The sequence below is a fragment of the Branchiostoma floridae genome, chromosome 5 (assembly GCF_000003815.2).
Source record: "Branchiostoma floridae strain S238N-H82 chromosome 5, Bfl_VNyyK, whole genome shotgun sequence".
Lineage (NCBI taxonomy): Eukaryota > Metazoa > Chordata > Leptocardii > Amphioxiformes > Branchiostomatidae > Branchiostoma > Branchiostoma floridae.
In genome coordinates this window covers 18,169,441-18,188,318 of record NC_049983.1, presented here as the reverse complement: position 1 = coordinate 18,188,318, position 18,878 = coordinate 18,169,441, and the positions used below count along the sequence as shown (strand labels likewise).

Here is an 18,878-nt window from a genome sequence, read left to right as displayed (position 1 = left end):
TATATTTAGCGACAGGAATGCTGGCTTCAGCGAGGCCTTCGGCATTTTTCACATTCACGTGGAGGGTCAACGCTGTAAGGATGAATGGTGACATAGACAAGGCCGACCTTGTGACATAGACCAGCTCGATAGACGAGGGACCAGGGCTGCTGCAACAATTAATGCTAAACACCAATTGAACTACAGTATTTATACAGAAATTTTAATAGTAAAATATCAGCATAGAAGCGAAGCTGATCGATGTAGCAAACAAAAGACAGCTGTTAAAGCTCGGTTTCATAAAACAACAATTGTTATCACTCACAATCAAACTTGAAAATGTGAGTGTGTTGCTTAAAAGCATAAACCTCATCTTGGGAAACGCTAAACATGATCGCCACGCAAACCTGCCGGTTTGGTCTTTCATTGAAACAAAAGTGTCCTTATACCGTTTAAGGAAGGTAGCCGACGGCAGCCCACAACCATGGTGGTTCGTAAAATAAATTTATGTGACTGGTAACGGCAATGACTACTGGACACTGTACGTCTGAAAAGAACCACGTAAAAGCATTGAACATTTACATCAAACATCACGACAAATGGCAAAGATTGGCGAAGATGCTCTGTTAATGAATTATCTAAAAAGTGGAGGTTTTAACGACGAAGTCTTTTCAACATCTGCTACATCTCCATCTAATCGTGTAACATCGTAGTTTGAGCGGACGCGGGAAGAGCTATAGCTACTAAGGGCATACATTTGTTCGCTCAGTCGCTTTCGTAAATAAAATTGATTTAGAGCATGCTGAATGTCCATGAACAGATTACGCACGTAGTAAGTAAAAGGGCCTACAACATCCTTTAAACTAGATCCAGAAAAATTTTGCCAGAGTCACCACTGACTTTGACAAGACCACCCAATAGCAGGTGGGCGGGGTATCACATGTCCATGACACGGTCTTTATCTACCAGCCCCAAATGTATTGAATTCCACAGTGTGAACATCACTCGTCTTTAAGTTTATCACAGTCCAAATGAATGATTTGAATTCAAAGCTTACTGAAGGCTTAACGAGACACCGTTTAGCATACGGATGGGCAAAAGCTATAAGATTGTACTCATGAACAACACTATTGCTCCAAAGGTTTACACACTATATTTACATACCGTTGCCATTACTGACATAACACGAATATTTCCTAAAATAAGACATTGTGAATGGTAAAGACGCTCATTCAAAGCTTAGATTTTCTGGGTTCCTTCCATCATTGCTAATTCTTAGTTCCTTTAAGCAGAACCATGGTAGAAATCCAGTTCCCCATACTTCCTTTGCAAAATTAAATATTAATGAAGATGAAAAGAAAGAATGTTGAATATAGATTTATAATGTAAGAGCACTTGACGGGGAGATATGCTTATTCTATCCTTGTACTATCTGCAACACAATGTTTGAAACACGAATGGATTGGAAGAGACTTTCTTCTCTGTCGAAGTAACAAAGTAAACAACATTACTTGTATTGGGTTACAACCAAAATAATAGAATAACGCTTAGTTGCTTGACAAGCCATATTTAGCACATCACGTGTATGTTGTATGCCGTACACGTATGTTTCTTACACTTTAACTACAGCTACACAGTCTAACGTTAGTACTGAAGTGCTAACGCCTGAAATGATACACTGTAACTAAAAGCTAACATCATGTCACCATATAACATTAAACAACTGACATTCACCTACCTCTCCCTAATAACTATAGAGATATATCACACATTGCGGAAAATGCAGTCCAGAGTGATATTGTTTTTGTTGGACGAGCACCAGCTATTAGATATTGTCATTTGACCCATTTTACCCTCTTCACCTGCTGGGAGGCACCCTCAGTAACAAATATACCCTAGTTCTGGTAATGCATATACCAAACAATGTGAAATATGCCATTACTGTTTCTCTATCAGTATTATTAGCTGCTGAAATTGCCAAAAGTGCCATACTGCCTTAACAGCTGCGGAGAGTCAAGTTCACTTCCATTATGTTATACGTTAACTTTGACCGCAACATTAAGAATCAACCAATAGCCCAATGTCGTACCAAATGTCTGACCAACAGATATCTTCAAATAGTTTTTCTATCTATACATCATGCCTTTTTCGGAATAATTATGCCTAAGCGATCGCTTATATAAGGTCCCTATAAGCAACTGTATATTCACAGCTTTGCCCGTTGAAGTGAAGGTGAGTGAGTCATTGAGTGTCATAATGTGCAGCTGTGTACTGTAGGACAATATCTGGCTTAAAAAAAAAGAGTTTTGGATTGAAATCCGTAAACGTTTTTTGCAGTATACCTATCAGTGAACCATACTTGTGGTAAGAGTATATATACGAGTCAAAATGTCAAGAGGATTTCATCTTCTTGTCGCCATAAATTTGAACTATACTGTGATGATGTGGGACTGAGGTTTTGATATGCTGCTGACAAGTCGTTCATACATGTAGACATCGATAGCCTTTAGTTTAGCTAACCTAACCTAATCTGTTAGGCTTGTGGAGGAATCTACGGCTAGGATGAACATCAATGTCGTATCATCCCCCAAAGCATTACAACTACAGAAGTCAGCTATTCAAATTTCATAATGAATGCCGGTAGAATCGAACCAGAGATGGGATTGGTTGGCATCAACTTCACTACGAAAATGTCTCTCAGTGCTCTAAGGATTTTTATCTTTTTTTCTAGCTGCAGGTCTCTCTCTACTTTCACCTTGGTGTGAGCCTCCAACCAAAGAGCCACCATGCCTGCCTACGGTCCCTCACTCATGGACCAGCCGTCCGAATGGTTCCTCGCGGGGAAACCAGATGAGATGCGAAAGCTGAAGACGGCTCCCTACGATCCCAAGAAGAACTTCTGGGCTCCTGATAAAAAGGAGATCTTTGTCAAGGTCGAAGTCAAGAGCGAGAAAGGTGATGACGTCACCTGCGTGGCTGCTGGAGGAGCGGTAAGTTTGTATCAACAACAACCGATTCACGCTGCATATTCAAGGAAAGAAAAACCTGACGAATGCTCTCTACCTTCATTGCCGCAAAATAGAGTCCGCCCAACAACCTGGTGGTCATGGGGCTAGGATAAGACCGTAGGAGAATAGAATAGACGTGGATTTTCCGGGTTAAAAATAGTGAGAAACTGAGCCGGTGTGTGTTGAACTGTTTCTGTTTCAAACCGTTATTCAAGTGTTTCGAATGTAAAACAACGATTCCTTAACAATTTAACATGTATATGTCTTGTTTAAAAACCCACAATGTTTCTTTGCCACCAGACTGTCGTCGTCAAGAAGTCCAAGCTGCTACCGCAGAACCCGTCCAAGTTTGCCTGCGCAGATGACATGGTGAACATGACCTTCCTGCACGAGGCCGCTGTGCTGGGGAACCTGAGGGAGCGTTATGAGAACACTCTCATCTACGTAAGTATCCTCTTTTTCTTTTAAGTGATCTACATCCAAGTAATGTGTTTACGATATGTACAGTGATAAGCAAATATTTCTTTTATTGAGAAAAAACAAAAACAGTATTGTCCTTAATGATGTTTCGCCTTTGGTACCTGTATGGGTTCAAGACCCATTAGAACCAATGCAATGTCCTATCTGCTGAAAGTCAAAGATAGGTGTAGAGTAAGAATGATGCTCTAGCAGACAGACTAGCATGTGCTACAGTGGTGCATGGACTTACCCCCCCACCCCCACCCCCCGTGCCGACATATGATGCTGATGATGTTTCGGATGATTCGGTTTACTACGGTCATGAACTAGTAGCTAATAAAGAGACAAGATCTTGAGCTATGAATGATTTTACAGACCTACTCCGGCCTGTTCTGCGTCGTGATCAACCCCTTCAAGCTCCTGCCCATCTACACCGCAAACGTGGTCGACACGTACCGCGGCAAGAGGCGTACGGAGGTGCCGCCCCATCTCTTCTGCGTGGTGGACAATGCCTACCAGAACATGGTGTCAGAGCGCCAGTGCCAATCCTGCCTCATCACGTAAGGATTTTTCATACTTTATACATTAATGGTTTCAAAAGCTTCGTTTAAATCCGTTTCCATCTGAAGCGCAACTTCAAAACTTTTTGACGTTATCTAACGTTTCTACAAAATCTTGCATTTACTCCAGTGGCGAGTCTGGTGCCGGGAAGACTGAGAACACGAAGAAGGTTATTGCGTACCTGGCCATGGTTGCTGGAACTCCCGGTGGTGGCCAGGAGAGGAAGGTAAAACGTTTCCGTCAAATTCGCTACACACGTCACAGTATCTGTAAACAAATAATATGCATATCCCAATAACTATAATCTAACTAAAGACTGATCATCTTATTTATTCATGGCCGCTTTCACCCTCCTTTTATACTTCTCTGCATATTTGTCAACACTCATCTTTACCAAATTCATTTCTTTTGCTGCCAGATCGGTCTAGAGGAGCAGATCGTGCAGACTAACCCTGTACTGGAGGCTTTCGGTAACGCCAAGACTGTGAGGAACAACAACTCCTCCCGATTCGTAAGTACTTCCGTGCACCGATTTCTTGCATTCGACAATTGTTGTTTGCATTTGTGCTGTAAACGACGGAGGTTCTGCGACAAAGTATGGTTTCAATTTGCATTAATTTCAATTTGCTCCCGATTCGTAAGTACTCCCGTGCACCGATGTCCCTTGTATTCGACGATTGTTCTAACGTTTGTATTTTTGTGGCTAGTAAACAAAGGAGGTTCTGCGAAAAAATACAGATAGTTTTAATTGTATTTATTTCTCATAGTCCCCTACCAAGTGTTCCTTTCATATGGTTAGATTCCTTGCATATCTGGTCAACTGTTTTTTTTTACAATGCCTTGCCTACAGGGTAAATTCATCCGTATCCACTTCACCAAAATTGGCAAGCTGTCCGGAGCTGACATCGAGAGCTGTAAGTCTAGTTTCTCCACAGAACAATTAAATCAGAATTGAACGCGAAAATTGATACTTCTAACAAGACGTCTCTTGTAAAACAAAACGTTCATGTAAATATCACACTAGTTAACTCTGAAATAATACTATTTGTAAGGTTAAACTGACACTCACAGCATGACGTCTTCTTATAACAGACCTGCTGGAGAAGTCCCGTGTTGTGGACCAGCTGCCTGGCATGGAGCGTGGTTACCACATCTTCTTCCTCATCATGTCCAACGGCATCCCGGCTGTCACGGGTAAGTATCTGTTGACATCCTGGAGAATAGAAATACAGTAAATGAGAAAGCCTAAAATGGTCAATAGAACTACTGACGACGGATAGTGATATCTTCTTTTTTAACAAAATAAATACGTTATCAAAACCACTAAAACAGATTTTACACATGTCTTCAGAGCGTATCATGACTGGCACGGACCCCTCAGTGTACCACTTCGTGAAGGAGGGTGTGTACACCGTGGCCGGTATGGACGACCAGGAGGAGATGCGTCTTACGGACGAGGGTTTCGACATCCTGGGCTTTAAGAATGAGGAAAAGTCCAGTGTGTACGACTTCTGTGCCGGCATCCTGCATATGGGAAATCTGAAATACGTGGACAAGAAAGAGCAGGGAGACTGCGACGATCCTGCACGTAAGTATACAATCTACTTTTGTGATCGTTCACATCCAGAAACGCAAAATACTGTCCCACTGCTGTATTTTTTTCATGTATGTCATTTTTGGTAAATCAAAGCATCTACACCATTTTGTACTGTAGTCCAATCACGGAATCAAGTGTTTTATCAACTATCCCATTACAGCTGCGGAGAAAGCAGGCCGTCTGTTTGGCGTCGATGGCATGCAACTTTTGAACAACATCTTGAAGCCACGTGTCAAGGTCGGCAACGAGTTTGTGACCAAGGGCCAGACCGCTCAACAGTGTTCCAACTCCACCAGTGGTTTGGCCAAGGGCATCTATGGCAAGATCTTCAAGTACCTGATCGACGTATGTAACGTGACCCTGGCTACTGAGCACGAGAGAGCCTTCTTCATTGGTGTGTTGGACATTGCTGGCTTTGAGATCTTTGAGGTGAGGAACAGCGTTTTCACCAAGCTGGATACGCCCTTGTAATGTTGTACATTGTAATTGCATTTATTGATTTCTGCAGCATGGGTCAAACACATCTCTCCACACATCAACATCAACAAGATCCTGAAGGTGCTTTAGGGTTTCTAGAGTTGCGAAAATGTGACTACAGACCTATGAATGCCTGTCTAGATTACTACACATAGCTGTTAATGTGAAAAATTAAAATTCTGTGTTGTCATGTTCTTTAGCTGAACAGTTTGGATCAGTTGTGTATCAACTACACCAACGAGAAGCTGCAGCAGTTCTTCAACCACCACATGTTCGTACAAGAGCAGGAGGAGTACAAGGCCGAACAGATCGAGTGGACCTTCGTGGACTTCGGTATGGACTTGGCAGCCTGCTTGGAGCTGATTGAAAAGGTTAGAACGTTGCTTTATTTCAACAGTACTGAACAACAATGCCTTCGAGATACGGAAGATATTTGGCCTAATTTCTCTCAAGTTCTAAGGAACGTCGTGCATGGCTAGATCTTGAAATCAAAACTACGGCACCGATCATTATGTCGATACCTAAGAGAGACTTTCAAACATAGAGCCTCTGTGTCATTAAATGCATGTGGAATATCAATAAAGGAATTATCTTGTTGTGATAGATCCTCCTCGATTTGGGACGGAAGAGTGGGCAAACAGTTTAAAATGCTATCAAAATTGCAGTATGCAAAGACAATCACTGTATGACCAAATACAATGATATAACTTTTACAGAAAAACGGCCTGCTACCCATCTTAGAGGAACAGTGCATCATGCCTAAGGCTAATGATAAGACCCACATTGAGAAGTTGAATGGCACTCATCTGGGCAAGAACCCCAAGTACGGCAAGCCCAAGCCAGGCAAGAAGAAGTACGAGGCTCACTTTGAGCTGGGTCACTACGCCGGACCTGTGGCTTACAACATCAACGGCTGGCTGGACAAGAACAAGGACCCCGTGAACGAGAGCGCTGTCATCACCCTGAAGGGCAGCAAGAACCCGCTTATGCCTTTCATTTGGGCAGACTACCAGACAGCAGAAGAGCAGGCTGGTCAGTCATTATCATATAAAATACATAGATCTCCAGAACACGTTATTGACTTTATTTGGACACGACAATACATATTGAAGATCGTACATGTGTATTTACTCCTGTTGGTTTATCAATGCTTCATAACATACACTTGCAGCTGACAAGAGCGGTGGCAAGAGGAAGAAGAGTGGCTCCATGCAGACTGTGACCAGTGTCCACAGGGTAAGTAGTAGGTAGTCCTGCGGACAGAAGAGTACATTAAGGACACGCCAAATTGCTCGAACTGCGACAGACAATTGAAATATCCCTTTGATGTCGCCAGTAACGTTGGTCACTACAGGTACATTAAAATGTGTTTTATACGTTTCCCTGATAGGAGCAACTGGCTTCATTGATGGCCAACCTCCACGCCACTTACCCCAGCTTTGTGCGTTGCCTGATCCCCAACGAAATCAAGACTGGTGGTATCATCGACGGGCCTCTGGTCTTCAACCAGCTGACTTGCAACGGTGTACTTGAGGGTATCCGTATCTGCCAGAAGGGATTCCCCAACAGGAGCATCTATGCCGACTTCTTCGACAGGTGCGACCAAGGCTCCTGTACTTTTCAGTGTAATACGTATGCCCTTCAGAAAATGTAACAAAAACAATGTCGGTCTCATCAGGTTTTAATCAGGCATTACGAATTCGACAGTTTTGGACTATGTTTTTACAAAGAGGAATTTATAATAGGTATCTATAATTTATTTAGTATTTTTTCAGTTGTAGTTGTACTATGGTGTAACAAAATGAAATTTGCTGGACATGTTTGAGTTTCCCTTTCACAATCAGATTAAAACAGCCGAGTTAAAATCCTAACTTTGCAAACTATGTATATTCAGGTACAAGATCCTGGCCGCTGATTTGTTCGACCCTAACGAATTCTTGGAGGGGAAAGACGCCTGCCAGCTGATCCTTGATAAGATCAAGCTGGACAAGGCCAGGTATTCCTGTGGTCTCAACAAGGTGTTCTTCAAGGCCGGCACCCTGGCTATCCTTGAGGAGATCCGCGAGGAGAAGGTCAACGAAATTTGGACAATGATCACGTCTCGCGCATTTGGAAAGCTCCAGCGAAAGAAGTACTTGAAGCTGTGGGGCTCAAGGTGAGAAGATTCCGTTTTTAAAAGGAAATAAGAGTCTTTCAGTGACTTGTTACCGTATTCCTCAATGTCAACTAGTTTGTCACTGAAAGAGATTTAGATGTGGTCTTTTCTTTTCTCTTGTGAAGATGTTTATCTCAAGAGAAAGAACAGTAATGGAACACTGATTTGTACTCGCCAACCACCACTCCTTTAACAAACATAAACTATGTACCAGACCGGTCCCTATCAGCGAATTCAACTATGATGTTATTCATTCCATTGTAGAGCTGCTGTCGGCACACTGCAGCGCAACATCCGCGCATGGTTCAGGCTGCGCAACGACTGGTGGATCAAGATGTACCAGGCGCTGCAGCCTAAGCTGACTGGAGGCATGGCAGAGGAACTGCTAAAGGAAACCAAGATAAAATTCGCGGTACGTTTCTTGGTTCTATACTATATTGAACAAGAAACAAAGGCCTTTCACAAACCAATTCTCGAATGTAGGTAGCAATGGAGTGAAAACATTCATTCGTAGATAGAATGGTAACTGATTCTACATGTTGTACTGTCAACGACAGTAGGACTACCATATTCATCTCACTGGTTAGACCTGTTGACCTGGATTTTACTACCATTTAGCGTGCAACCTTGTAACGTTGTTAGAGACAGAGGGTGTTGTCACTATTCTGGGCCCAAGAATAAACGAATTTTGTCATATTTCTTTAGCAAATGGAAAAACACTATGCGAAGGTTACCAAGGATCGGGCTGAGTTGCAAGCAAGGTACAACGACGTCATGGCTGCCAAGGACAAGATCAATGAGTTGTTGTTTAACGTAAGATTCCTGTATTTCTCTTTATAGTACATACGCTATGGTGATATTGAAAACGAGACATGACTGTTGGATTTCGATTGTGTGCTTCAACTTCATTCACATTGGCATGTTGTTAAACTATATGACACATTCCCACAAAGGATGATTAAACATCGCTGATTACAACAATATGTAGCCTGTATAGATGAACCATATGTTGAAACTACTATCATATACTGACGTTAATGACGTTTTTACTTCCATAGGAGAGAGACATCATGCTGAACGGCGAGGAGCGCGTGAACTCCCTGCTGAAGGAGAAGGCAGAACTGGACGCCCAGCTGCAGGAAATCGAGGAGCGCGTGGAGGATGTGTCCGACCAGAACAGGCAGATGGAGTCCAAGAAGATGAAGGTACATCACAAGCATACCATGAGTCCACCTAAACCAGTTCTCATATGCACCGTCAAACACAGTCCCATTTCATAATCTTTACAATCATATCTTAGGAGCTAAATTTAGTTCATCAGTTTCAAAAGAACACATTGGCTCTCGTAGATAAAAAAAAAGTTTAATACTGTTTTCGAAATCAGGCATTGCCAATCATTTTCCAACATTGACCATTTCTTTTATTTACACAGGCGGAGCAGGAATGCGACGAGATGAAAAAGGAAATTGAATCCATCTCGCTCAAACTAAGTAAGAGGGAGAAGGACAAACAGGAGGTGGAGGACAAACTGCGCGCCATGACTGAGGAGGTGGCCGTGAACGACGAGCTGATCGGCAAGCTCGGCCGCGAGAAGAAGAAGCTGGAGGAGCTCAATGCGGTAGGCTCCCCCCCTTTTTTTTGCTCTTACATCGCTTCCCATTTCAAGAATCCTTTCGGATTTCAAATATTTGTAGACTCGAGACATAATGTTGGGTAATCAGCTCACTTACATCTATCTGGTACATTTCAGCAAACCCTGGATGACCTCCAGTCCGAGGAAGACAAGACCCAGAACCTCACCAAGCTCAAAGTCAAGCTGGAGCAGACCTTGGATGACGTAAGATACGCATTATATTCACTCCATGCTGGGATAATGTCAACCTACGTTTTAAGTATTGGGTCATCTCAGAGTAAATACATCGAAATAAATTTGTTAAAAGCTAAAAAATCTCATCTTCAACATATTGACGTCATTTGATATTTAGTTCTACCTTCCGGAAATGCTGAAATTTACGCCCTTTACTTTAGCTTGAGGACAACCTGGAGCACGACAAGAAGATCCGTGCGGATGTTGACCGCGTCAAGAGGAAGCTGGAGAACGACCTGAAGAACGCTCAGGATCTGGTGATTGAACTTGAGCGTTACAAGGTAGAGCTGGAGGAAAAGTACAAGAAGTGAGTGGATTGATGTTGCTTGGGGTTTCTTCGCTGTGGAAAACACATTAGGCAATAGGCACATCTTACCAATGGTTTAGAGACAGCAGATAACACATCGATTCGTTATGGCCCGTACAGGAAGGAGTTCGAGATCAACGCCCTGAACACTAAGGTTGAGGACGAGACTTCCCTGGCAACTCAGCAGCAGAAGAAGACTAAGGAGCTGCAGGGCAGGATCGAGGAGCTGGAGGAGGAACTGGAGACAGAAAGAGCTGCTCGTGCAAAGGTAGGATACACGAGTAATCAAAAGAATCGACATTCTAATTTGCGTGCAAATCTATTATGCGACGACCCACATTTTCAAGATTATTAGTGACAATTGACCAGTTCTATTACTAAATGTAAGCGGGTTGCCAAGTTAGAAATCCGCAAATGTCGTTATAGTTTGCTGTATATTGATAAATATCAATCAACAAATACAGCTCGAGAGGCAGCGTGCCGAACTCTCGCGTGAGTTGGAAGACATCGGTGAGAAGCTGGAAGAATCTAGCGGTGCCACAGCTGCCCAGGTTGAGCAGAACAAGAAGCGCGAGGCTGAGCTTCAGAAGGTATCATAATCTAAACAAAACTTTTGACAAAAGATAGATTAACTGAGGTAAAAAACAGATAATCGCGACAAAATAATAGTTAACAATTTAAGATGCATGAAACGAAGGAAGAACAAGGGCTCTATATGAAATACATATATTGTGTTAACAATGCACTGCTGTCACATGATAGGTTCGTCGTGAGCTAGAGGAGGCTACCATTGGCCATGAAGCTGCCACCGCCAGCTTGAGGAAGAAGCACAACGACACCGTGGCGGACATGACTGAGTCAGTCGAGAATCTGCAGAGGGCCAAGGCCAAGCTGGAGAAGGAGAAGAACTCCCTCAGGGTGGAGGTCGATGATCTGGCTTCCAACGTCGAGCAGGTCACCAAGCAGAGGGTAATTAATTCTGACGTTCTACTAGCAAATGGTCTTACAACAATATTCACATTTCGCTGCGTAGCAGTGCCGCAAACTTAGTCTGAAAAGTCATCACATGCTTAACTTCGAAAATACATACAAATGCTTTGAAGTAACCCAAAGACTTACTGTATTTAAGGTCCAAGCTGAGAAAATGAACAAGCAGCTTGAAGATCAGTACGTGGAGGCCAATGCGAGGTTGGAGGAGAATGCCCGTGTTGCACAAGAACTGGGATCGCTCAAAACACGCTTAACCGCCGAGAACAACGACCTGCAGCGCCAGCTGGAAGAGGCAGAAGGAATTGCAAACCAGCTCAGCAGGTACACATTATGTATATATTGTAAATGCGGAAGGGGGAGCTGAGAACATAAATTTTATCGAAAAAGTTATTGTCGACTTGAGAGACAAATATTTAAGCAGATGTTTATCTTTCAATGTACAGAACCAAGAGCATGCTTACACAACAGATGGAGGAAGTCAAACGTCAGCTCGAGGAGGAGACCAAGGGCAAGAACGGCCTAGCTCACCAGCTGCGTGCTACTCAGTCCGACTGCGATGCTCTGCGTGAGTCCCTGGAGGAGGAGCAGGAGGCCAAGTCCGAGATTCAGCGCAATCTGGCCAAGGCTAACTCTGAGGTGGCGGCCTGGCGCTCCAAGTACGAGACCGACGCCATCCAGAGGACCGAGGAGTTGGAGGAGGCCAAGAAGAAGCTGGCAGCCCGTCTGCAAGACGCCGAGGAACAGGTTGAGTCCGCCAACGCCAAGTGTGCCAGCCTGGAGAAGACCAAGAACAGGTTGGCTGGCGAGGTGGAGGACCTGATGCTGGATGTGGAAAAGGCCAACACATTGGCGTCTCAGCTGGAGAAGAAGCAGCGTCTGGTCGACAAACAGATGACCGAGTGGAGGCAGAAGTGTGAAACTCTGGGCGCCGAGTTGGAAGCATCCCAGAAGGAACATCGCGCCTACCAGACCGAGCTTCTGAAGCTGAAGAATGTCTTCGACGAGGGCGTGGAGGCTCTTGATGCCTTGAAGAAGGAGAATAAGGTCTTGCAAGGTATGTATTGGAACAAAAAACTATTTTGTTATACTGTCGGCCGGGCTCACTTCCGCCAGCCTTCACTATGTATGGTTTACGTAATCATTGATCTTTCTCTCAACAGAGGAAATCAACGACCTGAACGACCAACTATCGGAGAGTGCAAAGAACATCCACGAACTAGAGAAGACCAAGAAGCGCCTGGTCGTTGAAAAGGAGGAGCTCCAGAACGCATTGGACGAGGCTGAGGGCGCTCTTGAGATTGAACAGGGCAAAGTAAGTAGGTAGCAAAACGAACTTGAAATATATCAGGTACGCGATGCAGCAAATAAACAAATGCTTGGGAATGCTTTAATATCTTATTCAATACACTAATTTTGACGGCTCTTCTCACAGGTTGTCAGAACCCAGCTTGAACTGGCTCAGCTGAAGGGAGATATCGAGAAGAAAATCGCCGAAAAGGAAGAGGAGTTTGAAAGTTCGCGGTGAGTGGGGTGATTTGTCAACTATCGAAAAGAGGGGATTAAAAGACCAGCACACATTTCTTTGTCTTTGTAAAAAATAGAGGAGCCTCTACTGAGTAGAGCCATTTATCACAGTTACTCCCCGTCCTAAGCTAGGTGTAAATTTACTTTTACCATTACGATTTTCCAGACGTTTGATGCAGTTTATATCTTTAATGCTCTAGTAAAAACCAGGCTCGTGCCATGGATAGCGTGCAGGCCTCTATAGAGATCGAGACAAAACAAAAGGGAGAAGCACAACGAGCGAAGAAATTCCTGGAAGGCCATCTCAACGAGGTTGAGGTTCAGCTGGAGACCGCCAACAGGTCGAACGCTGAGGCCAGGAAGACCATTGCCAAGCTGCACTCCCAAATCCAGGAAATGCAGGTATCTTGTCATCTTTGTTAATGAGGAAAAGATCTTTGTATCACATAAGAAATTGCCAGTGAATGTTACTCCTAAATAAGGTAAAGAAATTGACTATAGCTTCCTATCCCTATAGGTTACCATCGACGACGAACAGCGGCAGCGTGATGAGATCCGTGAGCAGTACAACATGTCTGAGCGCAAGTGCCAGATGCTGGTGAGCGAGAGCGATGAGGTAGGTACATGTACTGAAACATGTAAGTTGTAGATTTAACGAGGAACAACACACTAAAAATATGGCATTCTTACAATATACAACGACCGGAAGAAAAATCATCCTTACAAATCTTAATCATCCCTATCCACATTCTGAGAATCTCCACGCTTTGCCTGACATATTCCACTTCAGGTGCGAAGTGCACTGGACAACGCAGAGAGAGCTCGTAAGACCGCTGAATCTCAGCTGGTGGAGACCAACGAGAGGCTTAGTGAGCTGAGCACACAGAACTCAGCCCTTTCTGGACACAAGCGTAAGCTGGACGGTGACCTGTCGCAGATCCAGTCCGAACTGGAAGAGGTCATCAGTGACCACAAGAGTACAGAGGAGAGGGCTAAGAAAGCCATGGCTGATGTATGTATAGATTGCCTACTTCGGCTATACCTTGCTTTTATACAATTCAAACGATAACATTAATTCCGAAATGAACACAAACGGACGTTTTGTTCTATATATTTGTGATAATTATCATGGGAGTTAAAATGTCTCAATTAATAGGGTTCTGTATTAAAGCGATCCCCTTTACAACTAGACATCCCGTATGGCTGAGGATCTGCGTGTGGAGCAGGAGAACTCTCAGCACGCCGAGAAGGTGAAGCGAAACTTGGACGCCAACATGAAGGACCTGCAGCGCCGCCTGGATGAGGCTGAGGCCATCGCACTCAAGGGAGGCAAGCGTGCCATCCAGAAGCAGGAGAACAGGGTAAGCATGGAGTATGGCTGCTCTGTCTAATCATTTGCTACTTTAATAGCAGATGGATTATCAGTACAAACTCATAACCTACGTGATTAATACCCACCGTCTTCGTTTTGTGATCTACTAGATCCGCGATCTGGAGAACGAGATTGCCCACCACAGCCGCCTGCACCAGGAGGACCTGAAGCAGCTGCGTAAGAACGAGCGTCGTCTCAAGGAGATGAGCTTCCAGGCCGACGAGGACCGCAAGAACCAGGAGCGCATCCAGGAGCTGGTCGAGAAGCTGCAGCTGAAGATCAAGACCTTCAAGCGCCAGGTGGAGGAGGCTGTAAGTATCCCCTTCTAAACAACACATTTTCGTGACCTGAACTTTCGAAATGCTTTTTCTATCGTCTCACCTGACATAATTTTAAATCACTTTTTACTGGACACAGGAGGAGCAGGCATCGTCCAACATGGCCAAGTACCGCAAGACCCAGCACGAGTACGAGGACAACCTGGAGCGTGCCGAGATCGCCGAGAGCTCCCTCAACAAGCTGAAGTCCAAGTCCCGACTGTGAACCGACAACCAGCCGTGAAATCGATTCACTTTGTGCTATCGTAGACTCCTGATTACCTTATCCTGCTCTGTCTTTCGTTTCATCTGTTGGTAATTTCATCTAAATCCTGCAATAAAATGTGATCCCACTACTACCTTCTCTGTCGTCACTAATATTAAGCTTAATGGATCAACGAAAAAAGATACTTCTAGATCATAGAGGTTAACAGATCATCACATATACTATAGAGGCCTGTAAGCAACTTGGCAGAAACAAACATTGGAGCAAAAATCAAAGACCATACAAGTCAGTCAAAAGCAGAATAACACAATCTTCCGAATGTACCTCATACATTCCAGAAACTAATCAAAGCACGCCCTATTCTGTGAAGATAACTAATAGTTCATAAGACAGCAAACTCTAAACGGGACAAAAGTTGACGGAATGAACACCCGTAGCGGAAAGTACATTCGGTTACAGTCATTACAGGGTGAACATACACAGTATGCCCAGCAAATGCAAAAACAGCACTTGCATACACAACACTAGTTTGATGGAACTTGCCGCAACAGTATGGGATCCATATACAGAAATGACGATGGACTGAAAAGGATACAGAGCCAAGCCGCATTTCTAACTAACACTACTATAAGCGTGCTAGTATCAACAAAATATTCTAGTTATTTTACCTCGGCTCTCATACCTCGGCTCTCATGCCGTAGTCCTTGTTGAACAATCAGTCTGGGGATTTTCTCATTGAAACGGTCTGTAATATGTGTATCCGTTAACAAAATGGCCTAGCTCATCAAGTGTCATGATCACCAGACGTTTTGCACGGTGCGTTTTGAGTGTGAGAACCCCAGACTTGTTGTTAAGCGGGGACTAAACATGAACATATATATGGGACTCTCTGGGATAAGGACAGACAAGGTCAGACGATAAATTTGATATACAAACATAGTACAAAAACGTACAAAAACACATTGGTGGTCATACCGACTCTTGGTGGTCCATCGGCGAGCGCCGATGACATTCTGCATACTCGGAATCGGTAGGCACACATACTCTCTCACCCTTGCTGCACCGGGGTACCAGTTACCTAAGAACAACACAAACAAAAAGTCAATATTTCACATACCAGCGTCATCAACCTGTGTTCAAATTTCTGGAACAATGGTACATTGAAACTCGTTGTTACCAAGTCACCATGAGGTAAATGCTCAAAGGTTAGCTAGGTTTGGCAGCAGAGGTTTGGCAGGTTGCTCGATCAATGTCCGAGTACGAGCAATCACCCCAGAGTGCACGATAGGCTAGTTGTAGTGAATGCTCGGCACAGGGGCACTTCACAAACGTCCAGAGGCAAGCACCCGTCATTTCAACAACTGGTGCGAACAATACAATGAAATATAACCATAGACATTCACCACCAGAAATCCAACAAAAACAGAGATGAAGAGCACAGTGGATCGCAGTAAATACGTTACATTGCACATGGACTGTCATTGTTTTCTTAGATTCCTAAAATAGGCACCAACTATGTCAGACTCGACATAAGGTAGTCTTGCATCTGGTGCTGACATTCCCTTAGACATAGATCACTGTCAACGTCATCACAATCCGGCCCCGGTAAATGATTCAAGTCTTTCTGCACTTTGAAGTTCAGGACGTTCCATTAAAGACCTTTGATGTGTATAAAACTTCTAATTATACTGTTTGGCCACAGTGTTCTTGAACTTGCATCACCGTCAGGTCGGACATGCCTAACTTCATTTAATCGGCGTTTTGATGTTGACATTTCTTTACTGCCTTTTCTTGTTGATACCATATTTCTATATTCAGTCCTTATCAAATTCATGGAAGGACAGCTTATATGACTAAGATTGACTCGTTCGTCTTTCATGCACATCGTTTAAGCACCGATTATTTCCTCATTTTTTTTAGATATGACAGTTTGCATGTAAGCCCTTGCTTCCAAGGTAACTACTAAAACTATTTCGAACCCGAAAATGAATTATTTTACAAAATGAAATAGTTAGGAAAAGGCTCAGACGTTTGATTCAATGGCATTTAGCTATGTTTTGAAGTGATGAGGCCGAAATTAAATGCAACTATCGTGAATTGTTCAGATGTGGAAAAAGAAGTAAGTGTTGTCCGGGTATAAAGTAACGCGTCCTGGGAAAAGTATATCATAGTACTATAAGAAATATGCCTGACATGTTACATCAGTTTGAAACCAAGAAAATGAAGCCATTTCCTAACTTGCGGCGTATTAGCTACTTACTAAATAGCATTTCTGCGTGCTCACAAAATATTTCAAAGACTAGTTTATCCCGCCATCCATGTACATCTGACCAAATTACCAAATCTACATTCAGAAAACACAGAATCAACATTACTAGAGAATTAACACTGACCTCCACTTTTCCTGTTCGACTGCGGCTGAACACGATCATAACTGAACGCATTCTGCTATAGTATAAATCCCATAAAAGATTGGTGCATGTTTAATATTGGTCCGTATTCTACCTTAACCTTGACGACAACAGCAGCTGTGTCAAGCAGTGCATATTTCACACATACGGCAGTTATATTGAGAACTAAAGTTATGTATGACATGGCGAATTCATGGCAGTTACGAGACACTTGCGGGAATAGGTATGTAAAAAGAATGCCACTAATCGGTAAATGAACATGAGATGCACTGTCCCTACGGTGAAAGTTCAAGCGCTTTTGAAACTATTTTTGGAGCCACATTTCTTCAGATTTTCAACGTCGCTTTAATATTTTTGTTGCTTTTACTGTTGTCCCCCACATCCTTTGTCTGTCAAGTCGTACAAACTCAGAACAACTTCAAAGCTTTCGCTTTCGCGACCAAGACGTAGGGAGCAACACATAGACAGTTAATACGATCTGATTGCTGATATTTCGACTTGTTGTCACGCAAAAATCTTCCAGCTACAAGGCTTTTGTCATTTTTAGTTTTATACAAGTAACGTTAGCAGTTAAGTGGAAAATTTTGAATATTTAGATGGATGAATAGTACACACGAATGAAAACGTCAAATGTCTAGATCGAAGCTTTTCGTTACTAATAGGAAGAAATACATAGAACATAAATATATGTGTCTGCAGCTTGATCAGAAATGCTCTTCAGGTAAGAAATTGGACGCTACAGCTAGTACCTAGTACATTTAGTATCCAGCCTATTGCCTGTCAGTTTCGACATCAGGTTTTCATTGCATTACTTTCCGGGAGCGCTTAGTTCCAGTAAGAACTAGTTTGGACACATACAGAACAAACGGTGCACTTGAAACAGGAATGCATGTACACTTGAGGTGTACATCAAAGGCTTGATAGTCTAGATCATCGTTTTCTCTAAACCGTTTGAAACCGTAAAAACTAAAAAAAATGATAGTGTTGTATGTATCCCGAAGCTCTCAAATGATGATCTTACCTAATAAAGCAAAGGTAATATTGTACATCTGTCTTTATCTTTTGGCAACTCCGTTTTCCTCTTCCAGACGATTTAACCGAAAGGACTCTCTAACAATTTGCCAAGCCTACATTTCAACAACCTGTACAAGTAACATTGGTCATTTTTTACATCACATTATACAAGATACCATCACATCACATCACATCACAGAAAACTCATTATATCAGAAATGATGAGGAACGTAGGAGCAAACTCCAATGTAGAAAGAGAGACTGACTTACTCGTTCTCACGACCACAGTGCGCTGCAATAGTACGTTTTGCTATGATATTGAAGTAAACACCAAAACACAGTCGTGTGCGTTTTGTTACTTAAGCCTAGCTGTTAACTGCTGAGATGAAGAGAGCAGCTGTGTCAATCTGAGCAACTTAAGACTATGTTTGGCATCAGTTATGTGGACAACTCCAGTTATGTTTGCCGTGCGAAGTTCAAGTCAAGTACGAGACAACTGTGGGGACAGTTATGTGACAGGAATGCAACTGGTGGGAAAAGAAAGCCCTTAAAAACGCATATTCACCTTTCTTTGCAATATACAAGTCACTCAAATGTCCCATTGGAGCTACAAT

The 18,878-nt window shown here is 43.1% G+C and overlaps 1 protein-coding gene across 2 annotated transcripts; it reads left to right on the top strand.

Annotated features, from left to right (window-relative positions):
* The first annotated feature begins 2,683 nt into the window (after positions 1-2,683).
* On the top strand, positions 2,684-14,970 carry LOC118415480 (myosin-7-like). Of its 2 annotated transcripts, XM_035820135.1 has the most exons (33): positions 2,684-2,969; positions 3,288-3,431; positions 3,822-4,006; positions 4,137-4,233; positions 4,426-4,518; positions 4,858-4,921; positions 5,100-5,201; positions 5,359-5,595; positions 5,765-6,033; positions 6,282-6,452; positions 6,798-7,113; positions 7,253-7,317; positions 7,472-7,677; positions 7,976-8,236; positions 8,501-8,648; positions 8,942-9,049; positions 9,295-9,441; positions 9,669-9,854; positions 9,987-10,073; positions 10,265-10,410; positions 10,531-10,678; positions 10,875-11,000; positions 11,173-11,379; positions 11,540-11,721; positions 11,844-12,454; positions 12,561-12,712; positions 12,833-12,921; positions 13,125-13,326; positions 13,442-13,540; positions 13,715-13,936; positions 14,115-14,285; positions 14,407-14,607; positions 14,714-14,970. In XM_035820135.1, exons 1-33 carry the CDS (start codon positions 2,766-2,768, stop codon positions 14,837-14,839), a joined length of 5,772 nt encoding a protein of 1,923 aa, XP_035676028.1. In that variant the 5' UTR covers positions 2,684-2,765; the 3' UTR covers positions 14,840-14,970. The 2 variants fall into 2 exon arrangements, with proteins under 2 accessions (XP_035676028.1, XP_035676029.1); XM_035820136.1 differs by lacking the exons at positions 14,115-14,285; positions 14,407-14,607; positions 14,714-14,970 and having other exon boundaries at positions 13,723-13,894.
* The last annotated feature ends 3,908 nt before the right edge of the window (positions 14,971-18,878 follow it).